An 18004-nucleotide genomic window follows, 5' to 3' on the forward strand; every position below is an offset into this window, starting at 1 on the left:
TCAACAAAACGCAGATTTTTAGGTAAATTTAGGTTCCACAACACTATTTACACCTTTAAAAATTATTTTGCTATAGTATTTTCAGCAAATAAGCAGTATCTAAACACACCCTAAGGTGAGGGGGACAATGTTTCACCTTTGACTCTTCAAACTTGTGACATTCACAAGAACAATTTAGAAATCAAATCTAAATCCCAAACCAACAACAATTTTGCTTCTAGGGCTTTTGAATGGAGTTTGTGATGTGCCTTTGTATTAGAACTCATTTCCTTCTCCCTTGTGTATATGTATTTGTTTTAAAATAAAAATAATTATAAAAAATTTAAAAATTTAAAAACAAAAAAAAAAAACAAAAACAAAAACAAAAAAACAAAAAACAAAAAACAATTTAAACATAGAACAAGTTGACTCAGTTGCTATCATTACAAACGCGGTGGAACACATCATCTAAGGTAGCAATACCTTGTTGGATTTCTAGAAAAAATTGCTTGTGGCTCACATTATTATGTTTGTCAGATGTGCTGTTGGGGATTTTAGGGCAAACAATGAAATAACATTAACAAATTTGATAAGGGTTATAGGCAAATTTGTCTCTATATTAATACAACTAAATCAGAATTCTTCAAGTAGCAAACTTGGAGGATGTGAATTTCTCTCTAATGGTGTAAAAGCTATAAGAAAACTGATTCACTGAATATGTAGGCTATATTTATAAACGATGAAGAGATTCATCTGAAAATGAATGAATGTTCACTTTGGTTAATACAAACCCTCAAATCCATGCCTTGGCTATTACTAGTTGCTAGAGACAAAATTCTAAAAAGAAACTTACAAATGTCTCTCCTCCCCTTGTTTTTCAAAAAAATTCTTTAGAAAAAACACTTACTATAACTGTCTTGCTCAAGCGAGCTTCATGATCTAGCTCGAATGTACATCGAATGAGCACTGAGCACTCACTCGAGCTTGCTCGTCCACACTTGTACTTTGACATGTTTTCTTGAGCGGGCTCATTAAAGTGCTTATACTTCAATTTTGTACAACGATCAATGTATTCAATTTCCTGATCACATTCATGTAGCACTAGTCTTGCTTGAGTGAGTGAGTGGTTTGTTTCCTTTCGTCAAAAAAAAAGTCTTGCTTGAGTGGGCTTAAGTCTTACTCAAGTGAGCCATTAAAACTTGGTTTTTCTCTTCATTCTGTTACTGCCAAAATAAGATTACTTAGGTATATTACAACATACATTTGTATATAACTACATATACAACATGGACTCCTCCCCAATCACTATGATTTAGCCTCGATATGGGACCCATGGATAGGGCCACTCCTTATGAGAGAGGGGAGGAGTCTATTTGATGACCTGATAATATCTCCATTTTCAAAGTCTAAATAGTTCTTATCTCATTTCCTTCTTTTTTATTTATTGAGTTTTGGTCCCAAGGGAAAGGGAAAAGAGAAATTTAAACTAATAACCTTACGATACCTAATCTCCAGCTAATTATGCTACTCTTAATGTTATTGCAAAAACAAATATAGAATTTACCTCCAAATTGGTTTATAGAAAAATTTCTCCAATCCACCATGTGGAGATTCATAAACTATGATTTTTAAAACCGGACCGGTCAAAGAACCAAAAAAAAGGTCGGTTCCCTGTTTAACCCAATTCTAGATCGGTTTTTCTCAATTTTGGCCAATTTTTTGCCGATTTTCTCGATTTTGACCAAACCAGTTCTAGGTCTAATTTCAAGTTCAACTAATTGAACCAACTGGTCCGATTCAATTTTTAAAACAACGCATAAAACCATCAATGTGTGCTTTTAGTTACCCTAGCCTATTTTAGAACCCATTTCCCTTTTCGTTTGTGTGTATGTGTGTTTGTTTGTTCCTCAAAAAAAAAAAAAAAAAAGTTACTTGGCCTATTTAATGAGACATATGACTTGTTTAAATAATTTAATAAATCATGTAATTAAATACACATAAATTGTCTCATCAAGATTCACAAAATTGGTTGGAGGTCACCTATCTAGCTTGGAGGAAAAATTTGTCCCCCACATATTTTTGCTTGATCTAGGCTGGTTACCAAGAAAATTGAGCCAAATCAAATTTATTATACAATCTTTGAAAATTTCTGACAATGTAATTGGGTATTGACAAAGTCATGCACCAGTAGAAGTTAAGCAGCTTCAATGAAAATTGTAATTTTTAAGACTCAAGCCCGGGTAACCTTTTTTTATTTATAAAGAAATTCTATTAAAGAAAGAGATGGGTAAACAAAAGGAGAGTAGGAAATAACAAATCCACCTGCCATGCCTAAGGATATAAAAGAAAGGACCAGGAAATACAAAATTACAATCAAATTCAAACTTACGTTTGACAACTAATACTTCATCATTGTACCAAAAACAATGACTGTTGACCAAAACATTCAAAAATAATAATAAAATGTAAAAGAGAGGACACAAAAATAAAAGGCTCTGCTTCTGGCTAAGGTATTAATAATAATTTGATAGATGTCGGTTTTGCATCCGTTTGAAAATTTATTTTTTAGTTTTTATGTACAGTTCTTTAAAACTCTATTTTTTCCTTCTTTTCTCATTTTTACAAAAAAAAAAAAAAAAATATATATATATATATATATCGAAGTATAAATATACTTTAATATATTTTTAGCAGTAAAATAAATAAATTATTCTCAAAGAGACACTTAACACCTGTTTCCAGTTCCGACATTGCAAGAGTGCATCACTGATTATGCTGCGTGAAAATTTTGGAGAAAATAATGTGTGAACTGCTTGATTATGTAGCAATTAATGTGAATAGGAATTAGCATGGGGCCAATTATTCTGCTTTAAATGGTCTATAGCTTATATGATATGAGTTTATGACATCAATCAACCGACACAAAGGCCAGTGGTACATGCCAGTGTGCCACTTTAAGTGAGACCAAGAAGAGAAAAGAAAAGAAAACAAGGCGAAGTTTGGTTATTAGAAAGGATTAAAAATCATTGAGCTACAATAATTTTGGATGTTGACATCTCGTATATTATTAAACCACGGTGGTTACTGCATTATTGTTGTCATTAGTAAATAGCTGTCACAATTTGTATTTTTTTTTTTTTTTTTGCTAGGTGATTACGGGTGCTAGAACCACCCGAGCATCAGGTCATATGGGTACCTAGGTGCTAATAGGCTACTAAGGCCAATGGCAATTTGTATTCTTAGATCTTCCGAAACCAATCATAACCAGGCATAAAATATGTATATGAAAACTCTCTCACACTCCAATTAAATTTCTCCTCCTCTCTTTTTTTCCATAAAAAATAAAGAATTGACATTTTATTAGCCTTTTGAGAGATTATTTCACTCTTTATATCTATAAGACGCTTAAAAAACCTGAAACCTTTTATTATATGTTATGTCCTAAACTAATGATATCACAATTTAAATACTTTGTAGAAGTCATTTTCCCAATTTTGATTGAGATTAGATAAATATCATGTGTTTCGCGTCTAGTTACATAAGATGCGATCATATGTTTCTCAAAAAAAAAAAAAAAAAAGAAGATGTGATCATATTCCCCCATTAATTATTCTCAAGAGCTCCAAATAAAAAATAAATAAAGAAATAAAGAATGACTTTCTATCTATCATGGGGGATACATCTCAAACAATTCAGGCCAGCTCTTAAACTATTGATCATCATCATTATCATCGTAATATGCTAATAGTGCCGAGAATCCGAAGTGTTCAGGTAAGGGAAAATTAAATAAAAATTAAAAAGTAAACAAAAGTGAAGAAGAAAAAAAAGTGTAGAGCCGTAGAGGTAGCCGTTATATTTTCCTTTTCCTTTTAATAATGTATTTATTTATATAATATAATGTATTTATTTAATATATAATATATATATATATATATAAGCAATATTTTTTTATAGATAATATTTAATATAAGCAATATAAAACAGGTGAGTAGGAGCGATGTCAACATAGCTGGCTGGTGGGGATAGCAACCCCACAAGCTACAAACACTTTGGAATCTCTTTCTTTCTTCATCAATCTCAATTCTCAATATCAATATTTTTTTTTAACCAAAAAAAAATAAAAAATAAACAATATTTTATTATTATTTTTCAATTAACAAAAAATAATTCTGCCATACGAATAGTATATCAGTGTAAAGCCAAGCTGGTAGGGGCAACTCTCTCTCTCTTCTTCTCTGTATCTCTCTCTCTGTCTCTTTCTCTCTCTCATATATACTGTGAATCTGTTACAGCCAGAGATGCTCTGTACAGGACACTCTAGAAAAATAAACCCTCTTCAACTTGCAGTATCAGACAACCATTGTACTGCTTTACAGCACACACAACAAACTAAAAATTAACACACACACACTCCTTCTCTCTCTCTTTCTCTTTCCTTGTTGATAAGTTTTTATTCCTGTGCTTCTTCAATATTTTTTCACCTTTTTTTGCTGGTATGGATTTGTTTTTGTTGGTGTCTTTTTGAATCATCAAGAGTATAAAAGGAGTTATTTTTTGGGTTTTTGGGGTTGTGGGGTTTTGTATTTATATGTATAATTTTTGAATTGGGTGGTTTGGTAGAGAGGGGAAGTGGAGTGATTGTGAAAATAAACTCCTGAAAGTGTTGTCGGCGCTATGTCACTTTCTGTCGGCATTGTTTGTATACAACGGTGAACAGAGAGAGAGAGAAAGAGAGTGAGTGAGTGAGTGAGTGAGTGTAAGAAAGCATTACCATTAATTTTTTTATTCTAAAAGTACAACAACAAAGTTTGATAGACAGACAGCTAAGAGAGGCTTCCGGGTTTTCATTCTTGGACTTAGAGAGTAGCTGGTACGTATCTGTATTTATCATCACCCTTTTTGGTATGTCTGTATCATCGCCCACTGAAGAAGTATATTGATTTTGGTTGGACATAGTACACTGGGACTTGAAGATTTGGTCGTGATCCCAACTGGGTTTCATTGATTTTTTTTTTTTTTAAGTAGGATATATTATTTGGGGTATCTTCTTGATTTCATTGTTGGGTTTTGCCTTAAATAGAGCATTCATTTTCAATGTTGGGAATGTGGGTGAATACTGATTTGGTCGTTAGTAGTGGTATTTAGAAGATTCATTTCACTTTATCATTGGCAAATGAAGCTGCGGTTCTTAGAGATCTGGCTGCATTACTTCCCTAGGAATTCAGGTCTGGAATCCCTTTTCCTCTCTATGCTTTTTTAATTTCAACTGGTTCAAAAGTTTCAGATAGTGATTTGAGTTTTGGTTCAATACCTTACATTAGATGCATCTCTGAATTGAATACAAAGCATGCAATTAGAGTCTCTGAATGATCATATTTAGCCTTGTAACTATGTCTGAATTGAACTGGTATTTGTAGACTTTATTTAAGTGGTTAATTCGCATAATCAGTCATGATGTCAGTTTTTCTATACTCATTTCAACATCAATGCAAGCTTTCTGCACTTTTAGTCATGTTCTTTGCAGTTCTCTTTGGGGGTAAAAACAGTCAGTTTTGTTTTGCATACCCTATGTTTGGATGGGGGGGATGGAGGGAGATGAGAAAGAGAGGGGAAGGTAGCTTAAATATACTAAAAATACTGGAATCTACAAGTTTTTTAGTTATTTGAGCCACTTCCCTTCTCTCTCTGTTCCAAACTGTTGAATATGTTAGATGGCCATATTATTCACTTACCTTTGTAGAACCGATTAAGCACTTGCCGGATCTTTATCTTTGCTTGCTTTACAAACTCCTCCTCATGACCTCTACTGTTCTTGGAGCACCTTCTTGTCACTGGAGAGGATACTATAGTCTCTTTCATGATTCCCCACGCTCCAAGTTCTAGAGTACTCTTGATGGTGTCCCTAGAGAGAGATGACTTGCTTAAGGGAGCACTTAGAAACTGTAAATAAACTTTAGTTCTCACAATTTCTCTCTGTATTCATACTTAGATGACTTGCTTGAGAGAGCACTTAGAAATTGTGAGTACACTTTAGTTCTCCCAATTCCTCTCTGTAATCAGACTGTTGAAGCAGTATTTAAATACAAATAGGGATAAACCCAGTATTAGAATGAGTGATCCTATAATCACCCAACCACTCATTGTATATCACTCCACGATCAGTTTTGAACTCAACTTTAAATCCACTTATCAGATAACCCATGTGGATGATCCATGGGCTGTGGGTTATACTCAGGTCAAATCCAACCCAATTAATAACATATACATTCCCTACTTCTGAATATTGTTTCATGTTTGGATTACTCAATTTCAGAAATTTTGTAATAGACTTGCCATCTATGTTTCTGAATAATTATCCACTCTTGATTCAGGGTTATCATTGCTGCCCAATGTGTTTCTACTATCCATTTGCGTATAGAAATTTAATAAGCATGAATGCTGCTCGCTTTTTATTTTTTGCCCCTTTTCTTTCCCCAGTAGATTATGATTCTTTTTCTTGTGGTATCCTTTGTATTCCAGGTTCAATGCATAACTATTTGTATCCCAATTATACTGTACAGCTTAGCTGAAGTGCTTCCCATACCAGATGTCAAGGCATCTTGCAGCAATAATAGGAGCTGCTGCAGGAGCCGTGGCATTGGTGGGGATAGTTATCTTCTTTATATGGTTCTGCCTCTCTCACAAAAGAAGTGTTTCAAGAACTTCTGAGACAGGATCCTCTGATCCGTCTGTTCAAGGTAACTTTTACACCATATACGTTTCTTTGAGGTTTTCAAAAGTGGCAAGCTCAATGTAAAGAACAATCAGTTCATAGTCTGTTATGATAACCTGCAGTGGGAAGACATGTTGGAGTTGAGTTGTCATTTCGAGAAACAAGGCGCTTCGAGATGGAAGAATTGTCTCTTGCCACAAAAAATTTTAGTGATAAACAATTAATCGGGGAAGGAAAATTTGGGGAGGTATACGAGGGCTGGCTTAATGATGGGGTGCTTGTGGCCATCAAGAAGCGATCTGGAGCACCTAGCCAGGAATTTATCAATGAGGTAATCATCACTTTCCTCCCAGACAGCTAAACCCAGCAACAAAAAAATGAAATCATATACATATTAGGGAACTGCTGAAGCGGATTAAAAAAACATATTCTAGATGCAAAAGCACTTTTCTTTTGAATCTCTGAAATCTCCCTATTATATTTAAGGTTCACTTTAGATGAAATCATACTTAACAAACTTTCCTAGGATTGACTAGCAAATATGAACATTTATCACAAATAATGCTTTCCTTTTTATGCTTCTTAATAGTAATCAATTTTGCTTCCACCATGACATGTCATGGTATGGTACGGGCTGCCTTTATTTTTTTTCTATTTCTCTTCCAAATTCCTTGTTCTGGATGATTGAAGCAGTGCCTTGCTGATGTTGATCAGTGCTTGTCACATGAGAAATCCTTTGGTCTATAGCGTAGGCTCGGTTTTTTTATTTTTTTATTCATTTATATTTTATATTTACTACTTTTTTTTTATTTAATATTAATGTGCTTTTATTATTATCTATTATCAATATCAATACTATTTCTTATTTCGAGGTGAAATGCCTATAAAAAATTAAAATAAAAATAAAAAATTCATGGGTGGGAAGGTTATAGTAGCAAAAGCCATTGGGGTTTTTATTTTATACATTGGAACTGCAGAATCCGGTAATGAATTATATACAACTCAAAGTCAACTCCGCAAAGTCTTCTCCCAGTTAATTGGTGAGATGTTGATTAATCCTTTGCCAATCTGCCCAGCCAATCTAATGTCATACATCATGTCCATTCTCCCTTGTTATAAATTGAAAAACAAGTCAGTTCAAACTGAAGAACGCCTTTTCCGGGCTTCTTGGAGTCGAATACACTAAAACATTTAAAAAGAGTTTCTTATCTTTTCCTGCTTTTCTTATTTCATGAATCTAATGGACTGGTATATGGATTTACCTAGTATCTTTTTCCTCGGTTTTCCTGTCATGTTTTTGTACTGCAGTAAATCTCTTAATTTAGTATTTTTCATGGCTGGATCTAACAGCACTGACTTTAACTATCAGGTACGCTACCTTTCACCTATTCGGCATCGAAATCTTGTGACTCTATTGGGCTATTGTCAGGAAAATAATCTGCAGTTTCTTGTATATGAGCACGTACCTAATAAAAACATTTCCAGTCACTTGTACGGTAACTCTCTATCCAGTCACCATATTTGCTTTTATTAACTTCAGTTAACTAAAGTATTTTGGTGAAGCTGACATTTCTTAACTGTATCTTTTCTCCATACAAAATTTTATCCATAGATCTTCACCTTAAACAGCATCCAGTATGTAACCAAAACTATGGTATATATATAAAATACTGTTATCAATATAACATTTCTTCTGTGTTCTAGATATCAGCTTAGTATATACATAGACTTTGCCCTCTGCAACATTTAATTCCGATCCATGTTGAAGAATTGATTTTCCCTTTGCAGGCACTGGCCAACTTCCGAAAGAATTGCTAGAATTCAAGCTTAGACTTACAATAGCCCTAGGTGCAGCTAAAGGTGATCCTCTGCAAAATCAGTGAGCATTTGTGGCTTTCCTGGTATCCGTTTTTCTATTCTTTAGATAAAATATCGAAATATTGATATCAGTCCCACAAATTCTTTTGTAAGCTACTGTAAGGCTTTCAGTTATTTGAAAGTTCCTCCTTTATATGCAAAAGGTCTTGAAGCACCTGCTACCTTAGTCATTAGATCTCATTGATCCTGTTGTCTTTGTGCAGGTTTGGCTCATCTTCACTCCCAGTCTCCCCGTTTGATACATAAGAATTTCAAAACAGCCAATGTTCTTGTAGATGAAAATTTTATACCTAAGGTTGCAGATGCAGGACTTCGTAATTTCCTCGGAAGAGCTGATATTGCGGGCCCATCTTCTCAAGTGCAAGCAGATGAGATATTCCTCTCCCCGGAGTAATACTCCATAATTTTCCATTTCTTTATTTTCCAGACTATTACACTTTAATTGTCCTTGTTTTTTCATAAATGGCCCCAAAAAGGGGTGGGGGAGTCATCCTTGTGACTTTCACTTCATGAGGTGTGGTCCTCAATTGCTACGCTACTCTCAGGGTTAACTCTTTAATTTCATGTGTTTCTTATGACTGATTAGATGATACATTGTTAATCACTCGATCTATATTCTGTTCACTGATGCAGAGTGCTAGAGTTCAGACGATTTTCTGAAAAAAGTGATGTATACAGTTTTGGGGTATTCCTTCTGGAGTTAGTAAGTGGGCGGGAAGCAACTGAATCACCTTCTTTTGACTCAAATCAGAACTTGGTTGAATGGGTACGCGATTGTCTTAATACAATAATGAAGGCTTCTATAAGCTTCTCTAAATCATATTTTGATCACTAGATGATTGTGTGTTTATGGGTCGGTCACAGCAGATATCATCATGGTAGCTCATTCAAAAAGAAATATGTGCATTTGCTTGCGCATGTTTATGTCTTTGTAGCCTTCAAGATTTTAACTGTCCTATGCAAGCTTTAAGTGATTTTTTTGAAGCAAATTGACAATATGGCTATAAAGGCAGTAGCTTTGAGGTGTTTGTTTGATTGGAATTTATTTGGAGCTAAATTTTTTTTTGTTGTATTTTTCCTTTAAGGTGCAAAATAATCAAGAAGATAGCAAGTTTTCCAACATCATTGATCAAAGATTGGACAATACCTTTACAGCTGAAGGCATGGAAGAGGTCATACAACTGATAGTCCAATGTGTCCAACCTTCAAGTGAGAGGCGACCTACCATGAGCTATGTGGTAATGGAACTTGATCGAATACGAGAGAAAGAGATCAGCTTGACGACAGTCATGGGGGAAGGAACCCCACACGTGGCCCTTGGAAGCTTCTTATTTAAAACAACAGAATAAAATATATTTGTTTGCAACCATAATGTTGAGAGTGATATTTGTTACATACTTTTTTTTTTACTTTCTATTTGTTATATTTTTCTTTTTTGAAACATGAGAGAAGAAATCCAGCTGTTTGATAAGTGTATAAAGAACAGCTGTATTTTTTTTTTTCCATAAATGTATGAGAAACCTTGATGTAACCATTATTTTTGTTAATATCAAAGTGAAGCTTGGGGTGGGCTTGATTTTTGTTGTGTCTACATTAGATGCTTCGATCACTTTCTCTGGTCGGGTTGTGCTTGATTTTAAATAATGCCGGTTTCTTCTGAGGGAAAAAGATTGTAGAATTAGAAAGCTTGTAATGGTTACTTCTCTTTACACAGTTATCACTTGTTTAAAAAGTAGAAGACATCACGATCTTATGTTTGAAGGTTGTCTCAGATACTTCAGAAATGAAAACGATTCACTGGCATTTTTTCTTGTCTTGCAAATTCTGTTTCAGGGCTTTCGAAATCTACAAAATTACAATTAAGAAGGGTTTTTCTTCTTCATATTCTAGATGCAAAAGCACTTTTCTTTTGAATCTGAAGTGACAATTTTGTGTTTGGATAAAGGTTGTCCCTTTTGAATTTAGTTGCTCAGGAGAAATCAAAGTATTGAGGCTTCTAAAGGTTCATTTTGGGCTGGTATAGATCATGATGCATGTTTTTTGCTACCATCAATTCTCAGCCCCTCTTTTTGTCTCTTGTCAGGCACCTCTGCCCAACTTGGCACGAACCTAAATGGTCCGTTCGTACTCCCATTCTTCTTTTCTTCTTAATCTTCTACTTCCCCATTTATTTTTTCACCTTATACACACATTGGATCTAATATTTGTATATTAGCATTTTGTTATTCATTTTTAGCTATCTTACATAATGCTAGCTTCTTAGTGCATAGAAGCTTCTAACAAATAACAAGGCATTTAATGATTTAATTATTGACATTCTTATCAAGAATAATTTTACAGAAAACTTTATATAAAAAAAAAAAAAAATGAAAATCATTTTAAAAATGGTTTTGACATACGAATTTTGTTTGTACTCTTCTCTGCTTTTATTATCTTCTTTTTTTTTTTTTTGTTCTTTTTCTAGTGCCCACTTCTGAATATTAGTTACTGTCCTGGATCAGAAGATGATTTGTCTCACGGAAAAAATTTGATAAGAAAAATAGTTTTCCCATGTTTTGTTCTTTCTCCTTGCAATAATTATGACCCTTTCTAATCCAGTTTGATAAATAACTATGACTCTTGGATGGAAGATTGATGGTGTAATTCAAATTCCGGAAACTCTCTATCTCGAGCCAACTGCTCTAATAAAACTGGTCGAGCCCACACAGTAAGAGTAGCTGGTACAAAGAGAACAGAGATTGGATGCAATTTGTTCACAAATTGAGTAGTGTTTTTTTTTTTCTTGGGTCTGAATATTAGCTTTTATTGCGTGGGCCTTAAAGAGAACTAGTTTGGACATTTGAAGCCCCCCCACAAATCAGGACCGGGTTAGTTATTCAGAAACGGGTAGCCAGTATGGTTTAGATAATTTAGATCCTTGAACCTTTTCTGAGCAATTTCTGATTTTTTGACTTTGTGACTTGTGAGAGAAGTAGAGAACGATACGTATCATGATGTAGTAGTTGTATCTTGTATGTAGTCCACGGTCAAGACTGAAGAAGAGGCCTAGTCAAAAACCCTATCTCTGCTTTCTTCTTATGGTAATTGAGAATTGGGAATCAAATTCAATAGTACCCAAATCCACAATCAAGATACCAAAAATGCTTCAGTGTCTCTCACTCAAGTCTTCATCATCATCATCATCAAAAACTTCCTCTGCTGCACCACCGGCACCACCGCCGCCGCAGAATTTTCAAGATAAGCTTAATCTGCATCAAGTTTTCTCAACGCACACCACCTGTTTGTCTAAATGCGCTAACCGGTTTTTTCGTTTTTGGTGTACAGGGAATTCCACGGAGGCCGTCTCACCTCAACCCTCACCCACTAACATCAACTTCAGTCGCGAATACACCCGCACCGTCCAAACCAATTCCTTCAGCTTAATGCGTTCCAAAATTCATCATTTGCAATCACAATTACACGAACAAAACGGTGAGATTCACCACCACAGCCACAGCCACAACCATGACCATTACCAGTTACTATTAGCAGAGTTACTTGACCCCAACAAAGAATGCGTAGAAGAGGCACTTAGTCATGCCAAGACTAGCCCCTTCACCACTCTTGTCAAAGACTACTTTGATCATAGCGAAAACACCACCACTCTCTGCCTTTTCTTACACTTTAGTGTCATTCGCGCACGTGCCCTTTATACTCCTCTTCAAACCCTCCTTGAAGATCTTAATCTAGGGTCTTCCCTCTCCCAATCCCAATGCAATCACATCTTCAACTCATTAGTTAAATTTGATCGCCTCGACAACCCTTTTCCATCCCCTGACTCTCACAACTTCAACCAAATGCGCCAATGCTATTCCCAGCTCAAACCACAGCTTGCTCGCCGCCTCCGCAAATCCTGCTCTAGAATTCACCTCATCTGCCACGCCACAACTGGGTCTGCCTTCTGTTTCATCTGCACTGCTGATGGAGTTGATCACAAAGAAGTTGCTGGTGTAGCGCAGCTTGAGGCTGCTACTAGGGGCACTTTTAAATTGGACGAGGAGCTTGTCACCATTAAGTGCCTCGTTGATAGTATCATAGGTGCAGTTGACAATCACAAGTCCCTCATTCGCATTGCATTGGAGAGGGGCAACGAAAAGCATCCCATACAAGAGGTGATGAAACGCCTCCAAATAGACCAAGTCAGTTTCCAGCGCAAGCTTGAAGAGCTTGAGGAACATATAAACCGATGCTTTATCACCATCAATAGGGCCCGAGCTCTGCTCCTCCAGGAGATCTATGGTCATCAATATTGTAATTCCCGATGACCCTTTTGCTCACATGAATATTTTTATTTTGTTGTCAATGTGTATATTTTGTTTTGAGTAACATTCTTGCTAATCCTGATAAACAAATAGAGGATTGACTCCCTCTTATGATTTCTGATTGTACTACAATGGCTCTAAAGTTGCCAATCCTTGATCATTTGTGATTATAGGTGTTTTAAGCTTCACTTCAAAGTTCAAACACATGAACAATGACACTGAATCATTCTTCATGAAACATTCTCTTTTTTTATCTTCTATTGAATCGTATATGTTGTGTAGAAGCTGATTTTTTTTTTTTTTTTTTCTTGAGGAATTAGAGGTCCTTTGTGATGTGATGTGATGTGATCATGTTGCTTTGGGGCAATTTCATGTGCAACTCTTTGTCTTTGGCTAGAATTGTGTCCATCAGTTGTATTAGTGTGCAATATTAGCAAAAGACTCTAGCCCTCTTGCTTAAAATTCAATGGCGGCTAGTGATTCTTAGTATTTAAAAGGTGGGTGTGGCACTGCTCAATCTCCCGTGGATCAGAGAACCAAGGTTTGAATCCCCCCTTCCTCATTTGTTATAAGCACATTTATGGTATTTAAAGGTGGGTATTCCATGATTATGTAAATTTAATTACCAAAAAAAAGTACACCTAATTTGGTTTTGTGTTTGATAAGAAGTTGGAAATTCTTAGCTTCCCTCAAATGACATAAAAATATTAGAGAAGTTGAATTTCATGAGCTCTGTGGGCCATTATAATGACATAACAAGATAATTTCATGTTGGTTGTATTCAACTGTTACAGTGAAAATGTTTTTTGTTTTGTGCTTGATTTTGGGTTGGTTTCCATGTTGCTGGTACTAATAGTTTCTATTGGCAGCAATGTTGAGAGATTGCAGGCATAGACAAGGAGCTGACTTAGCTACTAACTCTCATGAAATATTTGTATACAGTCCAGGCTGAAGCTTCAACTGTGGCTTTAAGGTTACTCACTTGAACAGAAAATTCTATTATTCCATCTATATTTTATTTGCTCGTTTGAACCTTTTCAATGATTGACTAATTAATGGAATAAAATTATTAGAAACAAATTAGTTTTTTCCCCCTCAAGCAGGGTAAGGCTAGAATTCTTTAACACTTCGACTTCATAGTCAACATTGATGATCTTCGTAGAGGTTATGCTTTGTGTATTCCAAGATTTCAATCATTTTGTGTATACTTTGATGGAGTTTTTACACATTCCATGATGAAGTTCATTGTGAATTCTGTTGTTGCATTGCTATATAAAACTGTATTTTAGCACTTCCTATCTTCTTCTTTTTGAAGTGGGTAGACTAACAGTCTATCCATGCATGCATAGCCAAGAAATCTCCACCATGCTTATCACGCTAATGAATAATTTTGCAGTGACACAATCACAAAGTCTGAAATGTGACATCTTCTCAACTACTAGTTGTATAACTTATAAACTTATCTAAGAAAACAAATGTCCCCCCCCCCCCCCCCCCTTCTCTCTCTCTCTCTCTATGAAGGTGCAAAACTGTCAAGATATTCTAGTGATATTTTCAACTTCATTGATCTGAGAATGGCTTCATACCATTATCTGGTCTATGTGTCCTTGTATTGGGAGACAACCAACTATGAGCCTATGTGATTACAGAACACAATCAGATACTTGATAGAAGATATCGCCAACAACACTCACAAAGGAAGATGCCCAATTGTGATCTCGAACAAAATCAGATACTTCAAATATCAAAGTGAGTTGTGGCTATGACCCAGAGAATGGAGGATTTTAAGATATCAGGCCGACAAGAATCTTGGAGGAAGATAACAATTTGCCCTATTTGTGACCTTGGAAGATGGCTATTAAAGAGATCTGTTTTGCATCAAAGATGTTAACTCTGAATTTAATGAATTATTGATCTTTCATAAGAGATATCCAAGTTTTTGTAAGGTTATAAAGAACAGCTTCATTATTTTAAAATGATAACAATGTGTTTGAGACTGTTGTTAACCATTATTGTAAATTTAGAAGTGAAAGCTGGGGGCTGTTCGCTGACCCACTAGTCAGATTTTGGTTTTATTTTAAATTTTGTTTTCTGTTTGGTTATTGGTTGCAATTTGTTTGGGGTGGATGGTTCTTTATCATTGATGCTGATTTCTTCTTGAAGAGAAAGATAATAAATTAGAAAAGGTTGCATAAGAGTGAAGGAGGGTGATATATCACGAAGTGATTAAGGTGGTTTCAACTTTCAAGTGTCACAATTTCATTGTAATCCTTGGAAATAATCTGAAGTGGTTTCTCACTGCCCCTTTTTAATTTTCTACGCAATGGGATGGTCATTTCCTAAGTTCCTTCCAAATCTCCTCTCCTGTTGTACGCGGTAAACTTAGAGACCTTCCCTTCGTTAAAATATAATCTTTTTGTATTATTTGAGGCTTGAAACCTCTAATTTTCGAAAGAGCCACTACAAAGAGTCAAAGCTGAAGACTTTTTCTTTAGTCAAATTCTTTTTGGTAAAACTTGGGTGCTCACCAGAAGATGACCATTCCACAATAATAATAATACTTATTAGTCTTTGATACGTGTGCCATAGCTATCTTGGGTTGGTTTAGAAGTTATTGTCATCTAGCTTGAGAATAGCTTATTTAGAGACATTGAAATTTTTTTTTGCTTTAAGTGTAAGAAAAAAAAGTTAAAAACTAGTTGAATAGTACAATGAAGAATAGTATCAAAAAGTGCAATGGAATTCATAAATAGTACCAAAAATAAGCTAAAAACTCAAATAAGTTTAAACTTATAAGCTCATGCCAAATGGGCTCTAAATCTCTCAAAGAACATTTAAAAAAGAGAAATTTTATATTCATAATATTTCCACCACAAATTCTAGCTAGTGGATTGTTATTGTGGGCAACAAAGTAATTTTGATTGTGGATTAAAATTAGAACCAGTAACAGTTTACCATCTAAGATCTTTTTTAAAAATATTATAGACGTAACACTTCTCTTAAAAAAATACGGAAAATTAATAATAATAATAATAAGATTTTGATGTGTCATGGGCTCATAGCTATCTTATGTTAGTTTTGAAGTTATTGCCATCTAAAATTTTATGTTAAACTACAAAGTTTATTCTCCAAACATTGGAAAATGCTCAACTTGATCTCTTAAATATTAATTGTATGATTTGTATCAATTTAGCACTACAGTTTTCAAAATCAAGTAAAATGCCATCCTTAATCTTCACTTCATTTAAATTTTAACAAAATTAATAGTTGGAATTGAGATGATTTATAAATTTTACAATTTCCTTAATAACCTTTTAATGTGTACTTCGAGTTAATTTTGTTCAATTTTAAGTGATTATGAAATTTTAGATTTTTTTTTTTTTTTGATAAATAAAATCTTAGAATAAAAATTGCTTTGATTTTGAATGTTTAGGGACTAAATTTACACAAGTATATTTGAAAACTAAATTGACACAATCAATAATCGATAGAGTAATTTTCTTAGTAGATATGATAGATTTTAAAACCTATATTATCTGTTCCATAATGATTTTTCTTTACCAACAAGTTAAGAGACCAATAATTTTTATTTTATTTTGTGTACCGGATTTAAATCCCTTATTTTAGGACAAAAATTTTTATCAATTTAATTAATTGAAACCACGATTGAAGGACCTTTTTTTTGGAGAAAATGTTAGAAATTTTATTCACAAAACTTAAAAAAAGGGGAATGTACATCATTTGTTGAAGCAACAACAAAGCAAGAAGGGGTATGTTATCCAAACAAACATTAACGTTACAACAGGATCCGTTTGCCATCAATCTAGCCACTCTATTCCCATCTCTATGCACAAAAGCAAACTCCAAGCAATAATAGTTATAAGAAGCCACTAGATCTCTTCAAGCAAGTGACTATACAAGACTGTTGGGTAGTGGCCATATTACATGATTCAAACAAACTCAAGATCATTAACTTTGAAAAGAAAAACAAATATTAAGGAAAATTTAAAAAAAAAATATATATATATATATATATATATTAGAAAGAAGAAAAGACAAAGAACAAAATTGTGAAGAAAAATGAATCCAAAAGAAACAAAATGGAATCAAGAAGTTCTGTAATTGCTAGAGGGAATTGAATGATCATAGTTTGTACACATCAATAAGATAAGAAACTCTTCAAATCGCTACTTAGAATGAGAGATATTCTTGAAAAGAGGTGACTTTGATAAGAATTTTTGGTAAAATAGACATGCTAACTGAAATTAAGAAATAGGAATGACAACAAGTCCAGCATGGAGCATTTTTTTTATTCCTTGCCCACGCCCCACACTAGCTTTGAGGCAAGGTTTTTTCCCCACCTCATTCTAACAGGTGAGTACCCATCTTGCCACATAAATTTTTTTTACATATACAATTTATTAAAAGTTTGAATACATTAAATGAAACTCATAAAACATTTTTTTTAAAAAAACAAGTTATAATATTACAAAACATTCTCAAAACATAACAATACAATGATTCAGGTATTACGAAACACAAAAACGATTTAACATAACAATACAACAATTTAAATATATAAACAATTTAAATCTTAAAACATAAAAGTATAAATTCAACAAGACATTAAAAAAAAAATCATAAATTTAAAGTTTGAAAGCTAAAAAAGCATATATATATGCATACTACCTTATAAAAAAAATCCTATAAAAATACTTTTTAATTGTTTAAATATAGACGAGATGAGTATGGGGGAAAATATTAATCCCAATCCCCATCCCATTTGTTATGCGAGGCGTGTAAAATCCATTCAATAAGGGCAAGTGAGACAAGTACCCACAAGGGCAGGTTTAAGCTCTCAACCTATTGAAAAATAGGAAATTCAAAACAAGGGTTCAAATCCTCCCAATTATTGAAATTCATTTTTACAAAAACATATATAAAAAATTAAATTTAAAAAAAAAAATAAAAAAAAAAAAAAAAAGGCTAGGGGGACCGTTTCACACACACCAAAGGCCCACTCATACAATTTTCTTTTTTTTTTTTGAAGAACCCACTCATACAATTTGGATTTCAAAGTTGAAATACAAAAAAATAAAAAGAAAAAGCCCAAAAGCCTAAGAAAATTAGAAGT

The 18004-nt window shown here is 34.0% G+C and overlaps 2 protein-coding genes across 8 annotated transcripts; both read left to right on the forward strand.

The window, feature by feature from the left end:
• The first annotated feature begins 4162 nt into the window (after positions 1-4162).
• LOC115976337 (probable serine/threonine-protein kinase PBL3) lies at positions 4163-10150 on the forward strand. Of its 4 annotated transcripts, XM_031097549.1 has the most exons (9): positions 4164-4849; positions 5060-5204; positions 6499-6716; positions 6814-7022; positions 8061-8187; positions 8480-8551; positions 8773-8959; positions 9203-9335; positions 9655-10150. In XM_031097549.1, exons 3-9 carry the CDS (start codon positions 6566-6568, stop codon positions 9916-9918), a joined length of 1143 nt encoding a protein of 380 aa, XP_030953409.1. In that variant the 5' UTR covers positions 4164-4849; positions 5060-5204; positions 6499-6565; the 3' UTR covers positions 9919-10150. The 4 variants fall into 4 exon arrangements, with proteins under 4 accessions (XP_030953410.1, XP_030953409.1, XP_030953407.1 ...); XM_031097550.1 differs by having other exon boundaries at positions 4163-5204; positions 8872-8959; XM_031097547.1 differs by having other exon boundaries at positions 4164-5204.
• A 1053-nt stretch (positions 10151-11203) lies between these two features.
• On the forward strand, positions 11204-14934 carry LOC115976338 (UPF0496 protein At3g19330-like). 4 transcript variants are annotated; one of them, XM_031097551.1, is made up of 3 exons: positions 11204-12859; positions 13740-13843; positions 14392-14934. In XM_031097551.1, the coding sequence occupies exons 1-2, from the start codon at positions 11647-11649 to the stop codon at positions 13820-13822; spliced, it is 1296 nt and encodes a 431-aa protein (XP_030953411.1). In that variant the 5' UTR covers positions 11204-11646; the 3' UTR covers positions 13823-13843; positions 14392-14934. The 4 variants fall into 4 exon arrangements, 3 of the variants coding, with proteins under 3 accessions (XP_030953411.1, XP_030953412.1, XP_030953413.1); XM_031097552.1 differs by having other exon boundaries at positions 11206-12859; positions 14520-14934; XR_004088300.1 differs by lacking the exon at positions 14392-14934 and adding an exon at positions 13191-13411 and having other exon boundaries at positions 11212-12859; positions 13740-13832.
• Positions 14935-18004: the final 3070 nt, after the last annotated feature.

This window comes from Quercus lobata, chromosome 2, assembly GCF_001633185.2.
Source record: "Quercus lobata isolate SW786 chromosome 2, ValleyOak3.0 Primary Assembly, whole genome shotgun sequence".
Classification (NCBI taxonomy): Eukaryota; Viridiplantae; Streptophyta; class Magnoliopsida; order Fagales; family Fagaceae; genus Quercus; species Quercus lobata.